At 40.3% G+C, this 24337-nt stretch overlaps 2 protein-coding genes across 4 annotated transcripts in view; one reads left to right on the top strand and one right to left on the bottom strand.

The window, feature by feature from the left end:
- dnmbp (dynamin binding protein) overlaps positions 1-19319 on the bottom strand; it is a 55361-nt gene extending 36042 nt beyond the window's left edge. For both annotated transcript variants that reach the window (XM_054767931.1, XM_054767932.1), the window contains exons 1-3: positions 18995-19319; positions 2410-2564; positions 2138-2260 (exon numbers count right to left, since the gene is read on the bottom strand). In XM_054767931.1, coding sequence (XP_054623906.1) covers positions 2138-2260; positions 2410-2554 — 268 coding nt within the window. In that variant the 5' untranslated portion in view covers positions 2555-2564; positions 18995-19319. The remainder of the gene's footprint in view (positions 1-2137; positions 2261-2409; positions 2565-18994) is intronic.
- A 918-nt stretch (positions 19320-20237) lies between these two features.
- The window catches only part of LOC129177299 (integrin beta-3-like), a 49223-nt gene continuing 45123 nt past the window's right edge, over positions 20238-24337 (top strand). Inside the window, exon 1 of one of the 2 annotated variants that reach the window (XM_054768254.1) lies at positions 20238-20245. The gene's annotated coding sequence lies outside the window, so the exon portion shown is untranslated. Of the gene's footprint in view, positions 20246-21050; positions 21105-24337 lie in introns of those variants that run through there. The other variant, XM_054768253.1, reaches the window with a different exon arrangement.

The following is a 24337-nucleotide window of genomic DNA, read 5'->3' as shown; positions in this document are numbered from 1 at the left end:
TTTGCTGTATAGCAAAGTCAAAAACTGCTTTAATACAAAATATAGATTTTTATACCAGCGGCTCTTATACAAGAATAATGCTTGCGGACGTCAGTGTATTATGAATAACCAAAAAAACTAGGCTGCCCTTATTCACAATTGCAGTATCAGTGAAATAACGTTACCACGACAATCAAATACCACAATTCCTTCACAATAAAAAGTTACGGCTGACTTGGTGATTCGCTTCGCCTTTTCCAAGTTGGGTGGAAAATTTGTTATCACCTGCTCGATGGTTTTCTGGTTGGCAGCAACTTCGGCTGGCTGTTTTTCCTCCTGGTTCGGATGGAAACGTGCTATGTGGTTTCTCATATTTGTAGTGTTCCCAAAATATATTAAGCTGGTATGACAAAGCTTGCATATTGTCTGGCTCTTGTCCATTTTTACGCTCAACTACGTGAAAGCCAAAGTGCTTCCAGACGCTCGCTTTAAATCCAGCGGGTCGGAGTTTACGCTCAGCCATTCTGGAGTCTTACAAATAGGTGCACCACCATAAACTGTCAGGGCGGCACTTCTGCTTTCTGTCTTTTTGTTCCATTTTTTTGTTCCATCAACATCGATTATTGACATTTACGAACTGATCAATAATCGTCAATGTCCGCATCGTGATGCATCTCAGAATCAATTATTTACCCCACCCCAATAGAGATATATTAAAATTTCAAAATCATTAGACAAATGCTCAAAGACTTGTGGACAATTAGTTGCTAAATCCCAAAGACATTTTGCTTGATGGCAGCCAGCTTGTCAGTTCCCTAAATGTATGCAACAACTTTAGTGGTGATTGGCTAAACCCCCTTAAGTTACAGTGTTTTGTTTCATAGAATGCATTGAGCTGTGTGAGAAATTTCAAGTCAAAATGTCAACCCCTACTTATGGGGTTTAATAATAGTGCCACATGTGGTGTATTTGTAAAAAAAAAAAAAAACAATAGCAAAGGCTACACAGTGGGAGTGCGTGTTTTGACATATCTTTACCCTTTTGCATGTAGCAGTTTAGGAGTGGAAAACAAACTATTATATACAGTCATGTGTAAATGATGTCTTCTGTATGCAAAGTTAGCCCTGCCAACTCTTTATTTTTCTACAGAATTGGAGGATCAGAGCAATGCTAGAAGTTATGGAGGTCACATTCCAAAGACCAGGCAGCTCCACCTCCCATTGTGTCTGCAAGAAGCAAAACTGGGACGCAGCCAATGTGGGGCGTGAAAATACATGTACGGGAAATTAATGTTTCACAGACAGTCAGTGACGACCATTTTCCTACTATGACAAAAACAATTGTCAATGGATTTTTAATTGTTGGTTGGTATTTTAAATATTTACTCTCAGTTTCAGCAACTACAGTCATGGAAAAAATGATTAGACCACTCTTGTTTTTTTAGTTTATTGATCCATTTTAATGCCTGGTACAGCTAAAGGCACATTTGTTTGGACAACTATAATGATAACAAATATAGCTCATAAGAGTTGAACTTAAGAGCTGGCATCTAGCAACTCCCATGGCTTTCTTGACAATAACCTAAATCACTTAAGTTCTTACATGAATAGTTATAGTATTGTACTGCCAAAAAATGTAACCCTTATGAGCTATTTTTGTTGTCATCATTAGGTTTGTCCAAACAAAGGTACCTTTAGTTGTATCAGGCATTAAAATGAACAAGAAACTGAAGAAACAAGGATGGTCTAATCATTTTTTCCATGACTGTACTATGACTACAACTAATGTTGGAATTTTTTTGTTATTAAAAGGACAGCAATTACCGGTATAAAAGATCTTTGCAAACATTGTCTTGCAGCCTGACCGTGTTTTTGACCGGAAAATGAAAAAAAAAGACCAAAAAAAAAGTGCTTTCTAAATCAGTTTCAGTTTCACTTCAGCATCTGATGACATCTAGTGGGGAGCTTGGGGAAAGTATCCTGACACAATAAAGGTGGCAAAAGCAAAAAAGAAGGCACGTCACACACACATAAAAACAGTTTACCTGAGTGCAGTGACATCAATAAGTTATGCTACATAAGAAAACACCGTTGATTAGACTGCTTTGAACAACATAGTCCATTTCTGTCAGATGGATAAGATGACACAGACATAATACCTCTCTTCAGGGTAAGACTTCCTGTCTCTGTGGCGCCGAAATCATTGATGCACACATATAGTCTGTCTCCAGGCTTGGTGCTGGGAATGGTAACCTCTTCCACAAAGGTGCTGGGAAACTGACCTGAAGACAGCACATAAAAGGAAAACCCAACTTCCTTAGTCCTTTTTTTTAAAAACATGATATTTAGTCACACTAGTCATGCTCGCAGACAAATGTATTAATATCCCCAACGTGACATTCCCAAACTCCCAAATCATGGGGGTCCTTACCTGTGACGCCATCTTTGCTACCAAGCAACCAGAACTCATCCACCACACTGAGCACCTCGATGACCTCGCCGGCGAAGAGGGGCAGCTCCTCAGAGACGCTGGGGAGGAACTCAAACACGGCACGCACCACCGACCCTGCTTCCATCACTCATAACCTGTGCGGGCGGGGTGACATTGACAATAATTATCATCCACAATTCTACATGCATGGAGATAAACTGAACTAAAGGTAAGAAATGCCACAGCAATGACACAAATGGCAATGGACTAACTATTCCATGTCTTGGCTAAAAGGGAAATGAGAGAAGATGGATGCAGTTTCCCATAGAGTCAATGAGGACCCTGTTAAGAATGCTAAAAGGGAGGGGTTGGTGGAGCAACAGGACTAAGATGCCATTAAGTGCTACTAGGCCTGTCACGATAATCGATAAATCGATTAATGGAACGATAAAACCTCCCCGAAATCTGTCATTTTGTTCACCTCGATAAATTGACATGTGCATGCGTGTTTGCTTTTCTCTCTCTCGTTTTTTTCACGTTGGATATTAGTCTCCGTTGCTGTTCATTTCACGGTGGCAGTTGGATTTTCTGCTACGAAGCAACACCGGTAGTTCCCTCTCACTGTGCCCAAATTGTTCTCTATGGTGCGGGGAAATCGCAACTCCCACAGGAAGAGTGTGTGGATATACAGTATTTCCCCAGCGGACCGCTCATTCACAGCTGCAGGCTCAGGCTGCATGAGCTGTGCTTTAGTGCTTTTTAATGCAACCCGCCATTTTAGGTTGGCCGCTGGGTTCGTGCAATTTGTATGTGAAATAAAGACAACAGCTCTTGACATTCCAATTACAATGTTATATACTCTGGAGAAATTAAAGTTTATTGCTTTTGATATGATGTACTTGCATTATTATGCCATATAATTAATGAACAAAATGGTCTCAAAAACGTTGTCAATAATATTGATTATAGGCAATAATTTGTAGGACAATTATCGTCCAGCAAAATTTGTTATCGTGACACGCCTAAGTGCTACTGTCACTGGGGAGACACACGGCTCAGAACACCCTGGATGGGCTTTGGAATAAGATGGGGGACAAGTAAGGAACAATACTTATGTCATCCCTCAAGAACAATAAAATCACTATGTATACATATGTTCCATCCATTTTCTATGCCGCAGGTGTATGCTGGAGCCTATCCCAGCTGACTTCGGCCGACAGGCGGGGTACACCCTGGACCGGTCGCCAGCCAATCGCAGGGCACTATACATATGTTTAGGTGTGCAAAACTGTATTTCCTGTCAGTAAAAACACAAATCCCCCTTTCCACCTCGATTCTCTCTTGCTCTGCCTTTTGCATAACTTACGTTTGTTCAGGTTTCTGATTGGCACCCCTCTATTTGGTTCCATCAAGAGAGTGCTTTCCATAAGTACTGCATTTCAGCAGCCTAGGATGTAACAACCTCTGCAGGTAATTCACTCCTTATATTCTTCCGTCACAAATGTCCCACACAGGAGAGAATGGACAAGGAGAGACGGCAGGAACAGGAAGTCTACTGAAATGGCTAGGCTCATCTATACAGTACATATTTGTTTTGGGACTGAGTATTACTTGCTATTAATTATAAAATACATACTAGAAGACAGCATAATTAAACAAATTAAAAAACCTTGAGTGGATCCTGTAATTTTTTTATTTTTATTTTTGGTAACATTATCATATACATTCTTATAATACATTTTATATTGTAATATATAGTTTTATATTGTATGTATATTCTGTATTGTACTACAGTTTGCATGTACAAAAATGATGGATGACTACGGTAAACACATAAATTATCCTTAACAGTAGGGATGTCCGATATTAGCTTTTTTGCTGATAAGTGATAAGCCGATATCTCTTGATCTTGATCTCTTGATATTGTCCAACTCTCAATTTCCAATGCCGATATGTGTAACACCACATTTTAGACATTTCTCTTTGAGATGAATAAAATATCTATCTATCTATCTATCTATCTATCTATCTGTCTGTCTGTCTGTCTGTCTGTCTGTCTGTCTGTCTACTTCCATTTCTGGGTCATGAGGTTGTTGTTGTTTAGCTATTGCTCAAGAGTTTATCTTGATTCCTGTCTCGTTGTGAATCGCATCTCCACATTTGGTGACCCTCGACGTGGGTAAAAATGTCAGCCGACAACAGAGACGAGACCGTGCCGGCGGCACTACAAGCTAACAAGTTAGCTAACGTCAGTGCTTTCTGCGGCACACCCACGCCCGTGGTTTGAACATATCAAGCCCAGTGCTGGCTGCGAGGAATAACACAGGACATGATGAAGTATTTCTACTTATTTGGTGCCCCTGGATGCCTCATTGACAGCAAGTACGGGGGCCCATAGGCCTATATGCAGCAGTTTTTTAATTAACGGTTTTCATTATAGGGAAAAACCCGATACTGATCTCAGCCAATATTACATTTTTATCCCAATATCGAGCCGATATTATTGTGCCACCAATATTATCCTGACATCCTTACTTATTAGACACCTGGCATTCTCTGCTGTTGAGTAAACAGCTGTCACCTTTATGAGGGAAATGCAATATACAGAATAACAATTTAATTCTATTTTAATATATATTATTTGAATTCATTAAATCAAAATTCACCGTTTTTGCTCAGTAAATACATGTACGAATGTCTTTTCCAGACATGACTTTCTTCAGGCTTCTGATTGGCTACAATAGAGTCATGCTGCCATCTGTTGCTTTGGCATGCGCACAAGTTGAGTTCTTATGTGGCGAGAGATGTTTTTGACTCTGAAATAGGGGAGAAAATTGTCACTAATGAGAAAACTGCAAGCAACAAGTACAAAATTCAGAAATCATCAATTCACAGCCTGCCAGAAGCTGCAAACATGCCCTGTCTGGTATGCACAAAACAAACATGAAGCATGCACATCCCTAAAGGGCGTGTACTCCCAGATGCACATTTTAGAGCAAAAACATTTTGTGTTTGGTATAAAAAAATATAATCTAAAAAGAGAGCTCGCAGGGACATTGAATATGGGTTTTCCAAAGACAACCTCTCAAAACCATCCATGTGTTCACCTGGACTGCTGCAGCAGCTTTCCGCCAGCTAATCCCAGAAGAAGATCTGCATCCAGTCAGACAAGCTCCTTATTGTTATTTATGGGTCCACAAGAGAGTGTGTCAGCGTAGCTCAGTGACTTTTTACGCTCGGTTTCCCGGGGAATGGCGACACCAACACGGTCAGCGTGATGGCAACGCTGTCGAGTTTCCTAAGCCTGCAGAGTTGTGTATTATGATTCTAGCAGTCTAGAATGGGAGTGCTGAACACCATGTGGCGTCCTTTTGCAATGCTTATGTCTTCACCTTTAAAAAAAAAAGCCCCAAAAAACTAAGCTAAAATGCTAATTAGCAGCACAACAAAGAACATCATTGTAGCTTTCACCCTTTCAGAGGTCCTTAAAAATACTCAGACATATGACCACAATGACACAAACTGCCAGTTTTCCCAAAAACGGTTGTAAAAATATTACATATTTTTCCCCACTTCAAATGAGTTGGTCTTTTAAAAAATACTTCTGCTTGTAACATACAGTATATATTGTGGTGGACACTAGGGGGCATGTCTCTCGGGTTGGGGTCGTGGTTTGTATCCCAGTTTTGGGCACGCAAAGGTTAGCGCGATAAAGAGATGTTCCAGCTTTGGAATGTGCTGTTGTGAGCAGTTGGAAAATAAAAGTTCCGCATGCAGTGGATGAGTCTGATTCCTCTTCGGCCATGTCTCCCCAACTTCCAGCTCCAGTTGCCGCCCCTGCTGCAAAGCTCCCAAAGTTCTGGCAGAGTGACCCGGCTTCATGGTTCCAGCATGTCGAGGCACTGTTCCACTTGAGGGAGATCACAATGGATGACTACCTGGTCGTTGCTGCTCTTGACCAGATGACCTCTCATGACCTGTGTCATGCAGCTGTTGCGTGCACCTCCACGTATGGGCAAATTTGACGCGCTCAAGCAGTTTCTGCTCAGGAGGTACTGTCTGTCACCCGCGGAGAGGCTAGACAGACTGCTTTCCCTGCTGGGCTTGGGCATCGGCATGGCCGTGGATTTGATGGACAATATGCTTTCACTGTTGGGCTTGTATGACGGAGGGTTTGTTTTCCCCCTTGGGGGAAAAAGTACCATTGTCTGGTGAACTCAAATAAAAATAAAATCGAAGACCAATAGTCCAAATTGAAATCTTAACAAAGGATTGCAATGGCTTACGTAAAGATAAATGCGGGATCAAAAATGGCATTTTCATTTTTTTAGAATCTGTATATTTCACCTGAAATACCTGTGGAGGGTGTGGAGGGTGTGGAGTGTCAAGACTTCCCACACACCCCAGGACCACACACAGTATAACGTTATGGAAATAAAATCACTGTGCTTCTTGGTTTGATAGCACTTGTACTACTTTTGTCACTGCAACTTGTTAAAAGTCAGCTGCCTCTGACTCACCAAAAGTGCCAGACGTAGGCCAGTTTGTTTGGATTTAAGAAAAACTGACATCATTTTAGCAAACTTGGTATGAGTACTTGGCTGTATAGTTTACAGCATGTGATGATGAACCTTTAAAAGTAGACCAAAAAAGTTGTGTCTCTTGCATTGAACGTTTACAAGGTCCTGATAATAAGGTGAACTTTGGTCACTATCTAGGTATGCTTCTAATAACATGAAAGCAGACACAAAAAAATTGTGAAAGAGACGGCGTGCGCCACTTGGCACCGTTGTGGAGTAAGTAAGAGTATTATGGCAGACAGCTAGGTCAACAGCTGACACACTGTATACAAACACACACACACAAACAAACAAATGCACACACACGACAGCTGGCAGAGGGACAAAGTGCCAGCTGTCAATACTCCTGAAACCATCATCATAACCTTTTTACCAAAGCTCGTGAGTAAAGCAGGGCTATTTAACTAAGTTCTGGGGGTCGCATTTTCAGAACACTAAAGACCGGAAGGGCCAATCTTCGCTCTTAACAATTTTCTTATTTTGCATGTAATGTCAATGTAAGGCTCTGTCCTACCTTCACATTTTTACCTCACCAAATGGCTAATATAGTCATACATGAAAATACAAGCAGTTGCTTTAAGGTAGTCATAGATCCCTTATGTCAGGGATACTAAACTGGTGGGTCGGAACACAAAAGTGGGTCGTGCATCCATTTGGGGCCGGTCCCAGAGAGCTAGTCAAAAATTACATAAAAGTATTATAATACATTAATAATAAAAATACTAAAACAAATTAAAAATGACTTAATAAAAAATACATTTATAAATAAAAAATAACAATATGAAAAAAATGAATTAAATTACATACAACTGATGTTTGAAAAATAAATTCACCTTCCTTCAATATAAATGTGTATTAATGTTTAAAAAGATGACAAAGCAAATACATTTGCTTGGTTTGACTTGAAGGGTCCCTGACATGATTAATCAACTTTGCTTAATTATGTTATATCTTGTTTGTAATTATGTTCTACATTGTTTGATTTTTGAAAGCGAGCGGTAAATTCACAGAAAGTACAATTATAGTTTGCGCCAAACATTCATCCTCGACGTGCGGCCACATTTACAATCAAACAGGCTATAAAAACCCCTTTATGTTCATTAGCAAGGCGATTTAAAAGTATAATTGAAGGAAAACAACTCCAGACTGTTTTGAAGGCGAGCAATCTTCATCTCCATGTCTTAAGGCTGAAGTCCATATTCTGCAAGTTCTCTATTTCATCATCAAATGTTTCTTCCTCTTCGAAAACTACAGGGTGTCGCTAACCTTAACCCTAACACTAACCCTAACCCTATCCTAACCCTAACCCTAAATTGAGAGCAGCCTCTGAACGTGAATGCACGCAAATACCAATGAAATTGTTTCGTGATATGTGCAATTCCATTGCTTCGCGTTGTCAGCAGTGTCTGGACCAGTACGGATGTCAGTTTGAGAATAGTCAGTGACAAAACAATAGAATGATGTTTGTAAATTCTATTGGACTTTGAAAATTGAACAAATTATAATAAAGACCTAGTTTACAATTATTTAAAGTGTGTATACATTTTTTTGGGACACCCTGCAATGACATCGCTCAAATCTTCGCTATAATCACTGTAAACATCCTCTGTACATCAGTAAATCGCTGCTTGATTGTTTGCATGAGTGATAGTACCACGAGACTTTCTTTCATACCGCAGGAACGGTATGACAGACCATTTGAGTGGTTAGTGATGAAGCCGCTCGCATCTTCTTCTGTGGAACACATACGTAAACAAGCAAGATGGCTGCGGCGCTCGGTCAAGTGGCATTACCGCGAGTGTCTTCATCACATACACATGAATGCACAGGCGACAGTGCGTAGGGACAAATGTAACGCTAAGCGTTTTGTGAGGTAAGATTTTTTTTGGAAGCCATTTTTGTAATGCAAGTGCATGTATTACTCTTTTGAACACACATTGTTTTGAGAAGCCAAATTCTTTACTTAAATGTCCCCAGCAATTGAGCAGAACTACGTTCTTCATCACCAAAAGCCGACTAGAACTGGACATAGGACACCAAGTGGGTGGTAAGTTGCTGTTGCTGGATTACACTGCTGATGGGGATGTCATACAACTTCATGTCAAAAAATCCAAACTATCCCTTTAACCATCAGACAGTCATAATTTCACTTCAAAATATCAGATCGCCTTCAAAATTGTATTGAGCATTAAGGGTTGGGGTCTGATCATGACTACATTTTGATACTGACCCCAATGGCGCCACCATCTGGTGGAAATGTATAACTGCTTTAACTACCTTCTATATGGTCTGATCATCTCAAAATGTTTTATGGCGGGTTGGGACATGGGACATGGCCACCTTGGCACCAGCGTTACCCTCTCCTGGTTGAAAATAAGTCATAACTCCCTTTCACATGGTCAGACTGTCCCCAAGTTACTATTATTATTATTATTTTTTTTTAATGGTGGATTAAGTCACCCTCCAGTCCATGACTGTGTGTATACATCAACTATCATGGCACCCCCTAGTGGATAAATATTAGAACTCGGGCTGATATATCGAGCCGATTATGACATATCACTGATTAATCAATATCAGTGAAAATGTAGCTGACATAAAAAAATGTCTTTCCCGCCCAGTGTGTCTCTGTCTGCTTGCTGCCTGTACTTGGCCACTGCCCCTCACACACAGAGCAGCGCTCTCCTGCTACCGCTCTGTCTGTCTCACTCAGTCCGCTGTAGGAAGAAACGACTTAAACGGGAAAAGAAACTGCTTTTTTGTACACCATGGTAAGCTGTGACTTTGTAAAACAATATAACACAACATTTTAGTGCCACGCAGGGCCCGTCAGGGCCCATCAAGGAGAACATTCTAGTTTTCATGCAAGTTTTAGAGAGCGCTTCACAGCGCTTTAACGTCGTACAAGGTGCAGTTAATTCACGTCCACCAGACTGGACAGTGAAGTCAACTTTTTTTCACTTTTTAATGTTTGCTTCAGCATTTGTTTTCAGCTGCTGTTTGCAAACACTCTGTGGCTGCAGATAGAACTTTTCAATAGATAGTAAATGTGACTAATTGATATTGGTAAGATGTTTTTGTAAATAACCATACATCCATCCATTTTCTAAGCACTAAGCCTTTTTTTTAACAGGTCATTCCTCCTACACGCCATGCGACTTTTCAACACAACAGAGGGAGAGCGGTAAAAACACACACATGAATGGACGTATTAACTTATTATGTATTATTATTATTATGCATTTATTATGTATTATTGAAATTTAAGTGATTTGTTAAGTATTTATTTATTCTTATTCTATTGTCTTATTTTTCTTAACTCTCCTATTTTTGCTTTGTTTTATTTTTCAGTGATTATATTTGACACTTTTGCAGAGCGGCTGGATATGTGAATTTCTCTTGGCGCTAAATAAAGTATCTATCGATCTATCTATCCATCCATCGTTATGTGTTATCGCTTTCAGCCCAATGCAGCTACCTGTTTTTATTTTAAAATGCTCAACTATAATATCAAACTCTAGGCTAATGACCAAAATGCACTGAATGTATATATTTACATTTGATAGGCAGAAGGGAAGAGTAAAGTGTGGAGGAGTTACATTAGATGCAACATGCGCAGTGTGTTCAAGTTAGCCAGGGCTCCAGCACCAGCAAAGAAAAGAACACTACAAATTTGTGGCGACACTTAAAAGTAAATCACAAAGAGGCATGTCATTATGTTGACAGTTTTACTAATTAAATGTCCTTATTTTCATTTGGTAATCTTCTGCTTCTTTGCGTTGAATCATATTTTGGGCATTCAGTATATATCCTGTGTAGATCAATGCTTGTTTTTCATATATTGCCCAAAAATCCCATATCGGTCAGGCTGTAATAGATATTATGCATGTTAAAATTCTACTTGAGACGCCCGATTTCTTTCAAATTCGGGTTACTGGCGTTGAGTACTGCGTCTGCCGACTCACGTGAACCCCGCGTTGTGTGGGAACGCTGCTTTAATTCATATTTGCATTTGCTCACTTGCAGGTTTCAGCACTCTCGCAAGCTGCCCCGACTCCACCCACTTTCACAAAGAGACTGAATGACTGACGGGTTCACTCACTCCGTTCATTCCGCTATAGAACCAATGCTCTCAGGTACTCCTGTCATGATAGTCATGATAATCGATAAATTTATTGCCACAGCCGACAGCCACAATGTGGGAGCATTTCGGTTTTAAATAGAATGAACACGGTGAGCGCACCGACACGGACAGTTGTCTCAAGTGGGGGAAAAAAACTACCGATGTAGGTGCCACGAGCAGCGGAGCCTCCTTCCCGACAGTCAACGCTTACTGAGGCGTTTGGTCGGCAAATACTGTATAACCAAAATAGTGCGCTCTCACAAACAGTGTCGCTCGCTACATTGCAAAAACATACAAGCTACTTCTGTGTCAAGCGAATGTCTCACACAGGTATACCGTACACTAAACTTGAGTACCATCTAGTGGTTCAAATGTGAACTACACCTCATGACAATTAATGAAAAAATGGTCAAAAAAATTTGTTAGTGCTAAAATCAATTATCGACGATAATTTGTACCACAATTATTATTGAGGCCGGCAAAATTATCAAGTTTGTTTTTATTTATCGTGCGATGAATTGATTTATTATCATGACAGGCCTAACATTTGTTTACAAATCTTAACAAATCGGAGGTTGACCAGCATCCTGGAAGTAATTGTTTTGGAGCTTTGTGCTTGCACTGTATCTAAGCGAGTCGCACGTAATGTTCTCCTCCTGAATCGATCATGCGTCCTCATGCATGGAAAAAAAATCAGTAGGATCAGTTACGTAACCACCCATATGCAACCTATTAGGCCTCATCTGTGTTTTAAGGTGCGGCATATCACCAGACTCCCTTTGGGGTCCTCTCAAGGAAAACCCTCTCCGCCTTCCAAACAAGATCTCCCCGTTACCTTGGTGACATGGACTCACCCCCCCCACCCCCTTGCGCCCCTTGAGCACAGACATCTGAGCTGTTCTCTTGTCTTTGGACATGTTTATGCAAAGTGTGTGTCATTTAGATTCAACACGTGCTCGGGGAAAGGAAGAAGTGGGAGGACATGGAAAAGTTCTGACTCTCGCATTCTCTCTCGCATGTGGAATGCCCCTGTGCTCACCAGCCAAACATCTCCAAAGCCAAATATGAATGTGCGAGTTGGAGGGTGGTGCATGAATGGATGAGCCAAAAGGACTCACCCTGAGTTTCCTCCTACATCCATGCTGCCTCACCGACACATTGTTGCGCTGTTGTTAAATCCAGGTTTTATAAATCTAATCCAAAGGCAGAACTGGACTTGCTCGTGTTACCATTAATCATCACTAAAGACATATGTCGCTGTCAGGAATTCCACTTCTGCTTAAAAACAGCAGAGCGCTCCTGTCTTGTAGAGGATCTTCAACCGGAGTTTTTGCAGAACAAAAAAAAAAACCTGCTGAGATGTCCAATCATGTTTAGGATCTCTGATTAGCATTTCTGCAGTATGTCCTTAAAAACATGAGAGCACTCCTGTTATGTAGAGAATCTCTGAGTAGCTTTTTTGCAGTTAATGTATCAAAAGACATCAGAGCAATCATGTCATATAAAAGATCTTTGATATGAATGCTTCAAAAAACATCAGAGCACCTTGTCATAGAGAGGATCTTTGATACACATTTTTGCAGTTGTTGCTTAAAAACATCAAAGCACTCAGAAATTCTGTTTTTGGTACTACAGTCATCCCTCGTTTAATGCAGTTAATTGTTTCCAGATTCGACCGCGATAAGTAAATTTCTGCAAAGTTGGATTTAATATTAATAAATGGAACATTTTTGTAGTTATGGCGTTGAAAACTGTAATTGTTGTTTACTTATTTGTTTATATCCATAATTAAGTTATACATGATTCCCTTACAAAAAACAACACAAATCTAGGAAACTTCACCTGCACTGTCGAGTATACAGGTATTTATTTCACCGTCACACTGGTTGAATTTTTGACTAAAAAGCGTCTGTGTAGGCTCTCAGTCGTACAGGAGTTGTCCATCGAGGGAAAGGCTTCTTGAAGAACTGTACTGTACTTCTGTGAAGAAGGTGTCGGACGTTTCCATCCACTGTAAAGGTGAGGAATGCAAAGAGCACTACATTGGGGAAACTAAGCAAATTCTCCAAAAAAGGCTTTATCAACATCGCAGGGACAATTCGAGTGGTCCTCAATCAGCAGTACATCTACACCTTAAAGCAACCAATCACTCTTTTCAGGACAGCGATGTAAAGATTTTGGCCAAAGAAAACAGATGGTTTGAAAGAAGAGTAAAGGAAGCTATTTTTGTCAAACAACAGAACCCATCATTGAATTGGAATGGTGGTTTGAGGTTTAATTTGGACCCTGTGTTCAGCAGGTTACTGAGACCAAAACCCACAGCTCTTAGTCTTGCAAATGAGGTGAAGCCAGGGCCGAGCCAGACAATAGATGCTAACAAGCCAGTATCAGAGTCGTTCATACCCAACTCAGGGAGCGACACTTCCCTTTTATCGGAGGTGCTAATAGCAGGAGAGGATTAGACCACAACTCCGCCCAGGTTTAGTGTAAGGAACCAATAGAAGGAGGGTGTTGGCACACCAATTCCGCCCACTCTTACTGTATTTAAGGCCTAGGCTACCAGCACTTATTAGTTCGCTGACGAAGCTCTTCGGATGAGGAGCGAAACGTCCGACACCTTCTTCACAGAAGTACAGATGACGTCTCAAGAAGCCTTTCCCTTTTGGCTAAAAAGTTACTGAATCGAGTTAAAGTTACTGAATCGTTTCGGATAGTATCGTTCTAAATGAACCAATATCGTTCTTGAATCGTATCGGCAACCATGAATCGTGATATGACTCAAATTGTTATTAAAACAAATGGTTACACATCTAAAAATAACGCATTTTAGACATAAGTAAGATAACAGGCTCACACGTTAGCAGTTCTTCTTGTTTTTTTTTTCTGGACAGCGTACTTCCTGCGGTGGCTTTTGTCGCATCTGTGTATTTTGTAATGACAGGCTTTAAAATGCTTTAATTGTATTGCCCAATGTAGTAGACATAAGAGTAAATAAGCAATTTAAGATGTAAACAAAACTCCTGTTTGTGTGTGGACAGAGGCGCGCGGACATATGTGTAGAGGACAGGAAGTGACGTTGGAGGTTCAGAGTTGACATTTTGCTTGTAGTGGGTGGCTCCAACACTAGCCCGTATTATTATGATGTTATTATTATTGTGCCTGTTGTGAGATCATTTAAACTTGCAATAAATGTCTTTTCTGGCAGCCTGGCCCTTGTCTCTCCGAAAATCGACACCTAGTGGTCAATGCAGAATACTACAAGAGCAAAATCTCAACGCTTCTTGTGCCTTGTATTTGTATTTTTGTTCATTTAGCAATTTTTATCCTTGAAAATGCTTAATTTAATCCAAGAATAAGTACAATTTCCTTAAATATGCAGTTTTTAAAGCTAATAATAAGCTGTAATCATTTCACAAACAGCAAATAATTACTTTGTGAAAAACCATGATAATGTGAGGACGCGATGTTCGAGCCATGATGTAGCAAGGGACGACAGTAGGTCTTTAAAAACACTATGCCATCCTGTTAGATGTTTTTTTGCAGTCTGTCCTTAAAACCATCCGAGCACTCCTATCTTATAGAGAATATCTGACTAGGGTTTTTTGCAGTAGGTGCTTAAAAACAACAGAGTGCTCCTGTCGTATTTAGGAGCACTAGTTGTGTCCTTAAAAAACATAAAGACAAAACTACGCTGTCACTATGCTTTCATCCACTTCTCACAATTCCAAAGATGTCCAGTGGGATACATTGAGGTTATCTATCGAGTGGCACATTCAATACATTAAAGAATTGTTGTCGTATTGATTGCAGGAAGTCAACTCAGCTAGACAGATGTCTTATCCACTTAGCTGAGGTCACACATTTCTACATCACCGGATTAATATTCAATGTTGCTCACTTTTCCGTTAGGGTTGATAAATATGTTTGCTGCAGAGCAGGTGGTGCACAGCAACTATTTTAGCGCTTTCGCCCTGAACAGAGCTGACCACCAAGGCCAATGCCAGCGAGGATGTCGGCCAATAACTAAACACTAAGCTGACTCTGGGTATACTGTATGTCTGCTATTATAAGAAATAGTCATTAGAGCTGCTTTAAAGGCGAGGTTTCATGTGTGCACATATGCTGTCTCTGCATTACAGCTGTGTTTGCTTAACATTCCTTGGAAGAAAGAAGATGAACGATGGATTGATGATGTCTCTATGACTGTGGAGCCACATCGTGGGAAAACCACATGGACTGTTTGACAAGTGACTCCCAACCCCCTCCTTCCAAAGACTAGGACTGAGTCACCCCGTTTGTTTTTTTAATATCCAGAAACGTCCACCGGCTCCGGAGGTGAATGTATTCGAGTGGACTCAGCAGTCACCCAAAACAATTGCTATCAATTGGTATCCAGCCCACTCCAGAGGGTTCTGCCAGTCTGTGTGTATGCCAGGTTGCCACTATGGTGGATTTGAATGGTGATGAATGGTGCCTTAGTTGTTTATTCATTGCTGGCATCTGGTCAATGGAGCATGTTGGTCGTCAGCAACATCACATTGCTACGTTCATACACACACACACACACACACACACACACACACACACACTTAAAATATACGATTCCTAAAAGCAGCACAGCGCTCCTGGCAAACAGACAGGATCTTTGACAACACATGGAGTAGCTAACCAGTTGGCACTTAATTATGACATGACGCACCTTTCATGCTGGCCTAACTGAGGTCCCATGAAGTCTTCATGAGATTTGCTGTGTCATGTGTCATGTGCTAAAAGCTCAAGTTACATCATGCACTAAATTTCATTCTGGTGTATTTTCTGAACATTTTGGTCCGGTTCCAATCGTACAACCTGTGGTGTGTGACATTTTGAGGTACCACTGACTTAATCATCCTTTGATGATAGCTGAACCGAGGTCTCTCATATATGTTCAGGTTCCAATTGAATGACCTCTGCGGTGTCAAATTTTGACACATGACAAATGAAGACGCTATCTCGCTTGCTATCTAGTAGCTAACATTAGCGGCCGGCGACTTGATGCTCCACTGATGCTGACAAAACTGAGGTCTCATGAAGTCTCATTAGAACTGCTGCACAACTGTGCAATCTCAACTTACTTGTTTTTATTCTGCTATATTATTAGGGAACTTTTGAGGTATCCCTGAACCAAAAACTGACGTTTTACAGAAGTAGGCTTGGGATAACAAAGTCAAAAGCCCGAGTACCCCCACGTAGCCTCCTGTAAACATTAGCAGGCCAAAAAAGGGACACAAAGTGACCTTTTTCTGCTACATGAATTACACTTGAATGGTAAGTGTTTACATAAGAGCAGGATTACTGTCTTACATCATGCCAGATTCATTCTGTACCATGTTCATACTGTTGTCTGCAAAACAAACATGAAGAAGAATCACACAGTCCCTTCAGTTCCATGCAATGACATCTATCAGTTAGGATTGACACAAAGTGGCTGTTTATAGGCTTCAATCACAGTATGCACACAATGACATTTTTCTGCAGATTCATTGGGAAGCGTATACAGTAAGTCTAAAACATGCACACTGACACAGACATCTCCGGTTTCTTTGTCAGCGTGGGCTGATATAAGACCCCACTGGCAGTGCTGAATAATTCAGAGCGCTCAGTGTTTATGTGCGTCCAAAATCCTGACCCGGCACTAAAGACAAAAGGCATGGCAACGCTCACTTGATTACTGTTCTCACTGTTGTTATGAGAAGCACACACAGACAACAGGAATTCACACGAACGCTTCCACAGAGGCAAAGAAATACATAAATGTGCTAGAGGAGTATATCTCAGCAGAAAGATGCAAAATCCGTAACTCCATAATCAAAATAAAAATGTACAAAAATATGGTGCTACTGTACTAGCAGAATCCTTGCAACACTGGGATAATACTGACGATATTGGGAATCGCCTGCCATTATAAGGAAGGTTAAAGCCCTTTAATTTTGCGACTGTAGCAATTTGCGGTATTAAACCAATCACCATTTGGTAAAGTGTTATTTTAAAACATATTTAAAAGAGAAAAGAAGTCACCCATGCTGAGCCGAAAGGCAACGCTCTCAACTCACTGGTCGATCTACGTTCCTACCCTCACCTGTGGTCATAAGCTCTGGGTAGTGACCAAAAGGACAAGATCGCTGGTACAAGCGACCGAAATGAGTTTTCTCCGTAGGGTGGCTAGGCTCTCCCTTAGAGCTAAGGTGAGAAACACTGTCATCCGGGAGAAACTCAGAGTAAAACTGTTTGACCTCCACAGAGGTGCCAGATGAGGTGGCTCAGACATTTGGTCAGGATGCCTCCTGGACACCTCACTAGGGAGGGGACCAGTGCACGTCCAACCAGTATGAGGCCTCGGGGAAGACCCAGGACACGTTGGAGAGACTATGTCTCTCAACTGGCCTGGGAATGCCTCGGAATCCGCTGGGAGGAGCTGGACGAAGTAGCCCGGTAGGCTGCTGCCCCCACGACTCGACCTCAGATAAGCAGAAGAAGACGGACAGATGGAAGTAACCTTAGTGCTGAACGTAGTACAGAGGGACCCGTTTATGGCTGACTCACTCACTGGCTGACTCGCATCGACAAAAGCGGTTGTTAACATAACCCAAAATCGAAACTAGCCACTGCTTGCACATTCTATAGTGACTTTGGCCAGAGACAACAGGAGAATGGGTGATAAAGCTGTTTTTTCTGAGTACAGTGTTACCTCGCTCTATCGCGGTGCACCGTTCGCAGATTCGCGGAAGTTTTTAGTGCTTCCTTTTTTTTTTTTATTACAGTGTATCAGTGCTGTTACTGGCTGAGCCTGGCCCTTTAAGAAGAATTGCATTGTGGGAAGTTGAGTGTCTCTCTCTCTTCCCTCTGTTGTCTATCGGCACCACCCATTGTTTTCTGTGTCTGGATTGGCTGTAGGCCTTTGTCAATCAATCTCCTTCGTGCTGCCCTGCAGTGTCTCCTGCATGTGTCATCGCTAGCTTGCTTGCCAGGTTGTAAATGAATCTTGCGACAGGAGGAATACTGCAGCAATGTTTTAACAAGGATACAAAAACACTACAGTACAGTGGAACGGCGCCAGGACGAAAAGGCATGGTCACATGAGTGAAATATGCATGAGTGACTTAATAGTTTCTTCTGTCAAACCTGTAGATTGATGATTAAAATTCAAACAAAGGTTTGAACTTTTTTGAGAGCGTTTACACAAAAGAGAAATGTGAGAAAATGTTAATGCCTGTCTGAGAAAAGTGTATGAAGTGTATGGTCAGGGGTTTTACAGCCTTAAAACATATATAATCATTGTAAAAAAAAAAAAAAAATGAAGTTGGCTACTTTGCAGATTTCACTTATTGCGGGCTATTTTGGGAACCTACCCCCCGCGATAAACGATGGAACACCGTACTTCCATATAAGTTGTTGTTTGTCTATATTTTCCCTATAATCGACTGGAAACCAGTCCAGTCTGCTACTCCAAGTTAGCTGGGATAGGCTCCAGCTCACCTGAGACCCTAATGAGTTTGATGCGTGGATGTTGCAATACAAGTTTAGACGGCAATACATGTCATGACTTGAACATAAAAATGAAAGCATGTTGAGACCCCAAATACTGTCACTGCAGCCTGGGGCAGCTGAAAACCCAGCAAGAGCCTTTAGGCAATATAAACTACTGACAGGTGAGAGACAAAAGGCTCTTTTAGGATTATTTGGTGTGAAGTCGTTCGAGGACATCAGACTTGATAGCTACTTTGTAAATACATAATCACTGTGTTTATGGTTACGAATCAACATGGGTACTAATCATTCATATGTAAGCATGTTATTACAAACACCAATACGTATTCATGATAGGTTGAAAAAAAAGTATTACCTGTTAGGGTGATTAAAGTCCAGCGGGAAACTTGTAAGGTCCAGGAAAGTAGAAGCTAGACGACTTTTTTTAAAACAGCAATGATGTGTTGGCACTAGAAAAGTCCTCGCCACACTTTAGCTACACACACCACCGCTTCAAACCAGCCATTAACTGTGGGTATAAGCTCTTATTGATCGTAAAAGCATGCAGGCGAGAGGGACACCACAGTCCTACGATGAGTCGCGGCGGAATCAGCTGTCATCTCGTCGCCGTTTCGCGTCTCTCCATGCCTGCACTCTCCCAACTATACCACCCATTTTTTCACATTCTAGGTGCCCCGGCTGATTGCCTGACTGAAAAGAAAGTTTTAAAGCATGTGTGACACCCATAGACATATATAGACCTCGCATCGTGCGCTGAGCGCTACGTCAACGTCGCCGCCATATTGGATGTGTCAAGGCTGCACTGTAAATGAATACAAGTAAATATACTTACTTTCATAAAGTGCCTTTCTACAAATACATTTAAGTTAATTCCTCTCGTTTATACATTCACACACGCACTAAGGTCATTGGGAAACAGTTAATCACCAAAAATTTGAGAAGCTCAAATACATTGCGTTTTGGTGCCTAACTGTTTCCCAAGCATATTAGTGCGTGTGTGGGTGTATAAACGAGAGGAATTAACTTAAATTTCTTTGTAGAAAGGCGCTTTATGAAAGTAAGTACGTTTACTTGTATTCATTTGCAGCGCAGCCTTGACACATCCAATATGGCGGGGACGTTGACGTAAGGCTCAGCGCTCGATGGGGAGTCTACAGGTAATCGATGTCTATGGTAACCCAGGTCTCACAAGTTATAGCAAATTTATTATTGATTATATCTTCAAGGACTCTGTTTTGATGTGGGACAATGTTGCTTTTTGCTTTTACAAGAGCTCTAACAACGAAGAAAAGGTTTTTAAAATCATAAATCTATTGATCATTTTGGCCAAATGTTTCATGTGTAAATGCAAATTTAGGAGCAAAAAACCCAATTTTTAAAAAAGATTTTGGACTCTATATTCAGCTTATAGTCAAATTTAACAATAAAAAGGCTCTCAAATCACTAAAATATGTTCTGCTTTAAATGTTTTTATTTAATGTGGCTTTATTTAACTGGCTATGTTCTTTGCTTTCTGTTGTTTGTGCTGTTTTGTATACTTGTTATCAATAAAGTTTTTTTAAAACTATTACACAAGCTGCCCCACCTGATGACTGACTGAAAAAGAGTAAGTGTTTCCAGATTTATTTAAATAAATAACCACTTAATTGTAACAAACAAGCACAAATTAAAAGAACCATTGGGCGCAATTAGTGTATTTTAAAAGTGCTATATGTGAGTTGTTTTGTTAATTTTAATTCGTTAATTTAAATGTAAGTGGGCTAACTGCTACAGCTAGCAAATCTAGTTTGCAACACAATACGGTGCTGCAGTAATAACCGTTCATAAAATAATCTCTACTGACATTGTGATATAGTAAATTGAAGTCACAGGGGCCTAGACTTCTTCCTGCACTATTATTCTTATTTTTTACAGTATACAGTATAATGTCAATGCAAGGTCATAACTTAAAGCCTTTATGTCACCAAATAGTAGTAATGAGTAAAGTAATAAAGTTATCAAATAAAATGAAGATGCATCATGATTTCACTAGCCAAAGATTCTCTTAATAGTAGGAGCGCTCTGCTGTTTTTCAGAATCTACTGTAATAAATGCTCGTCAAAGATCCAATATATGACAGCAACACTGCTGTTTTCAAGTAATCTGTTGCAATCCTCTGACAGGAGCGCTCTGCTGTTTTAAGAAATCTACTGCAAAAATATTAGTCAAAGAGCTTCTATATAGGGCGCTTTGGTGTCTTTAGGAATCTTCTGAAAATGCCAGTGCTGTTTTTTGGACTTTGCTGCAAAAATGCTATAGTTAAAGAGCCTACATGTGAGATGAGCATTCTGTTGTTTGTAACGATATACTGCAAAAATGCTGGTCACATCAACCCCTATCTGTATGACAGGAGTGCCCTGCTCTTTGTAGGAATCTTTGGCAAAAGTGCTGGGCCAAGACAAAAGCAATTCTGCTTTTTACAGAAGGTACTGCACAATTACTAGGCAAAGTATGTATAAAGCATATTGTATATTGGAAAGATGTACTCATCAGTTTGTAGGAATCACCTGCAAAAATAGCAGTCAAAGATCTATATATAACAAAAGCGCTCTGCTGCTTTAAGATTCTACTGCAAGAAACCTAGTCAAAGATCCTCTATATATCAGGTATTTTCTGCTGTTTTTAAGGAATCTGTTGCAATAACAATTTGTTGCAACTCTCCACGTATCTCATCTTGTAGCCATGTAGCCAGTGCTGACATTTGATTTATATTCTGTAAATGTAACAGCAAATGCAACTGGATTGCAAAAGAGTTGTGTGTAACCATTTGTTTAATGGATTTTTTCTTCCAAATAAAACCTTAACTGTTTAATCTTAAAAAATGAGATGTATCTGATCATAGGCTTTGCACACATAAATACTCAATCACCCTTTTCTCAGTCGAGGACATCGCATGTGTTTGTTTGTGGTGCGAAAGGCTGAATTCAGTTTTTGCTGCGTCTGCATGTTAGCTTCCTAAATGTGATCTTGTATGTGCAATCACAATGGCAGGAAACTGAGCTAATCTCAAGTGTGGGCATTGAAAAGGACAATATAGAAGTCCCAGTAAAACACATTCACCTGTACACCCATTCTATACTGCCCACACACTCATAGATAGAAATATAAAAACAATTCACAATAGTAGAAAATGTGAAATAGACCAATTTAAAATTTCAGTGGTAATAGGTAAGTGATGGACAAATAGAATCATTTGTTTGCACCGTATTGCGTATATCAAACTTTGTAATTCAGTTGTAGTTTGTGCCTAAATTGTGTTTTTATTTTTTTAAACATGTTTTATATATTTATTTTTATTTGTATTTATATATTTCATATTTTATTATAGTTATTTATTTATTTATTTTATTTTTAAGCAGGTGTCCTTGTCATAAAATGTACAGAAATACGTTACACAGAAAGATTTTTTAAACATTTAATTAAATTAATGTTTTTTTCCAAACAGTGCATGCCAAACACTGGTGTGACACGGCTATTTAAACTGTGCATAATAGTACACACGGCTAGTTAAACAGTGCCGAATAGTGCATGTAACATAGATAACAATAGCCTACCAGAGGTGTCATTCATCAACCACAAAAATCTTCTTCTTCCATGTCAGAATTGAACAGCATCATAATTCCATCGTCACACTCGTTGTCGGCCTCTTTCTCTCTTTCGGTGTGCTCTCAGCGTCCTCCTCTTCATCTGGCAGTCGTCCTGCCTTTCGAAACCCGAAATCCGGACGCCTATTTTTCATCTCCAAGAGAACAACACAGCATTTTATGTTTTGTTTTATATGGTTACCTGTATTTCTATTTGTTGAGGTATGATATTCGTAAGCGGATATGACGTGTACACCTGTGGCGCTACGTACAATGCAGAAGTTTTACATAGGGTCACTTGGGGAATTGCTGGATATTACAATTTCTGCTGGAGTCATCGCTATGGACTTCATATGAACCACGGTACAGTGGCAACTTTGTGGCCGCCTTTGAGTCATCATAGTGCGTGGACCCCTGGCGGATGCACGTATGTGTCAAAAACGTGATTGCTGCGCTCCCCTCTTTTTGTGTTTTCATTCAACATAACAGGCTTTGCAATCTAGGCAGTATATTTATGGTGTTTATTGAATAATCCAAATCCAACAATGTTTTACATTTGATTTTAGTATAAATTGTGCTTGTTGTTGCCCACTGTGAACTGTAGCGTGTGCATGCATACCTAGCTCCACTCAACTAAAGCGACAGGGTTAGCAAACGCCAAGAAAGGTGGCTTCTCTGCTTTTTTTGGTTGTAGCCTAAAAAAAGTAGTGGCTTATATACCAGAAATTTGGGTATGTTATTGTGCAATTTTATAATGTTCTACGTATATATTACTATGTTTTATGTTTTTTAGTTTTACAGCCATTTATCAGGCATTTCAGAATTGCTAGTGTAGTGGTTCACATAGCGGCCTTTGTACAGCCGTGTATCATCAAGTCTGAGTCAATGAACACGATTATGAGAGTGTGGGAGATGCCCGGCAGCGTGTGGCATCTGTGATGCCACATTTTGTCCCTGTAATCAAATGCAAAACACACACATAGCAATGAGAATGCTCCAGAGCTGTGTGGCTGTATGAAACGCTGCCTTTGTGCATTGCACTCAAGACCGGTTTTGAGAGTCTATTGTTGTCTTTCAATTTTTGCTCCCATCACTTTATGCTCTGTAGGCTGCTGGAGGACACAATCCTTCTGTTGTGTTTGCTCCTGCAGTGACCAAACCTTCCAGTGGTGGCAAAAAGAGACCTGTTGAATAGTGAATTAAATAGATAAAGTGGATAGTGCAGTCCTTGGATCAGTACTTGTGACCCGCTAAGGCCTCTTTTTACATCACAGTCTACAATGTGAAGTGGTCTTTTCCTTTTTCCTGTCCTTCACAGAGGATCTTTGTTTGCTGTGAGAAAAGCACAGGGAAAGTGAGAGATCTTTTTAATGATGTTGTGGTTAACCATTTGCTTTCACATACTTTGAAACATACTGTAAATGTAGTTTTTATTTATGCAACTTTTCAGCCACAGTTTCATTCTAAGTACGGAATAGGGCATCTAGTGGTTACAGTGAGGTAATAAAAGACAGTCCTGTCAAATTCAGACTTTCCTGACCTCTGCTGCCATCTGCAGGACACACAGACCTGAAAAAATGCAGTTTTATAAAGCGTCTTATCTTATTCGATCTTACCCTGTTCTTATTTCCGGGACTCCGTACCTTGAGATGTTGTACGGTGCTATACAAATAACCTCTGATTTGATTTGATTTTAAAAGGGTCTTTTTTAAAGCAACCTTCTTCATATTAGTTTTCCGTCCATTTGTATTACCTGTAGGCCAAATGACCAAATTTGGTAAGGATGCCACACCCCTTAGTATGAAGCAGTAGACCCACGTGATTTCTTCTAGCCAATCAGCATAGAGAGTTAAGGTTCATACGAATTTTAGATTTCTTTAACTACAATGAAAGTAATGTATGTTACATTGATTTATCAGTTTCATAAATATAACAATTGACACCCCACAAAAGATATGAACAATAATCGTTACCAGTGCCTCAAATTCTCCGTGGGTTGTAACTCTGTACTCCATAGCTTTGCCGGGTACTTTGAGACCACGCTCTACAAAGATGTTACTCTCAGTATAAAACCT

The sequence above is a fragment of the Dunckerocampus dactyliophorus genome, chromosome 2 (assembly GCF_027744805.1).
Source record: "Dunckerocampus dactyliophorus isolate RoL2022-P2 chromosome 2, RoL_Ddac_1.1, whole genome shotgun sequence".
In the NCBI taxonomy this organism is placed as follows: Eukaryota; Metazoa; Chordata; class Actinopteri; order Syngnathiformes; family Syngnathidae; genus Dunckerocampus; species Dunckerocampus dactyliophorus.
This window is presented reverse-complemented; position numbering and strand designations above follow the sequence as displayed.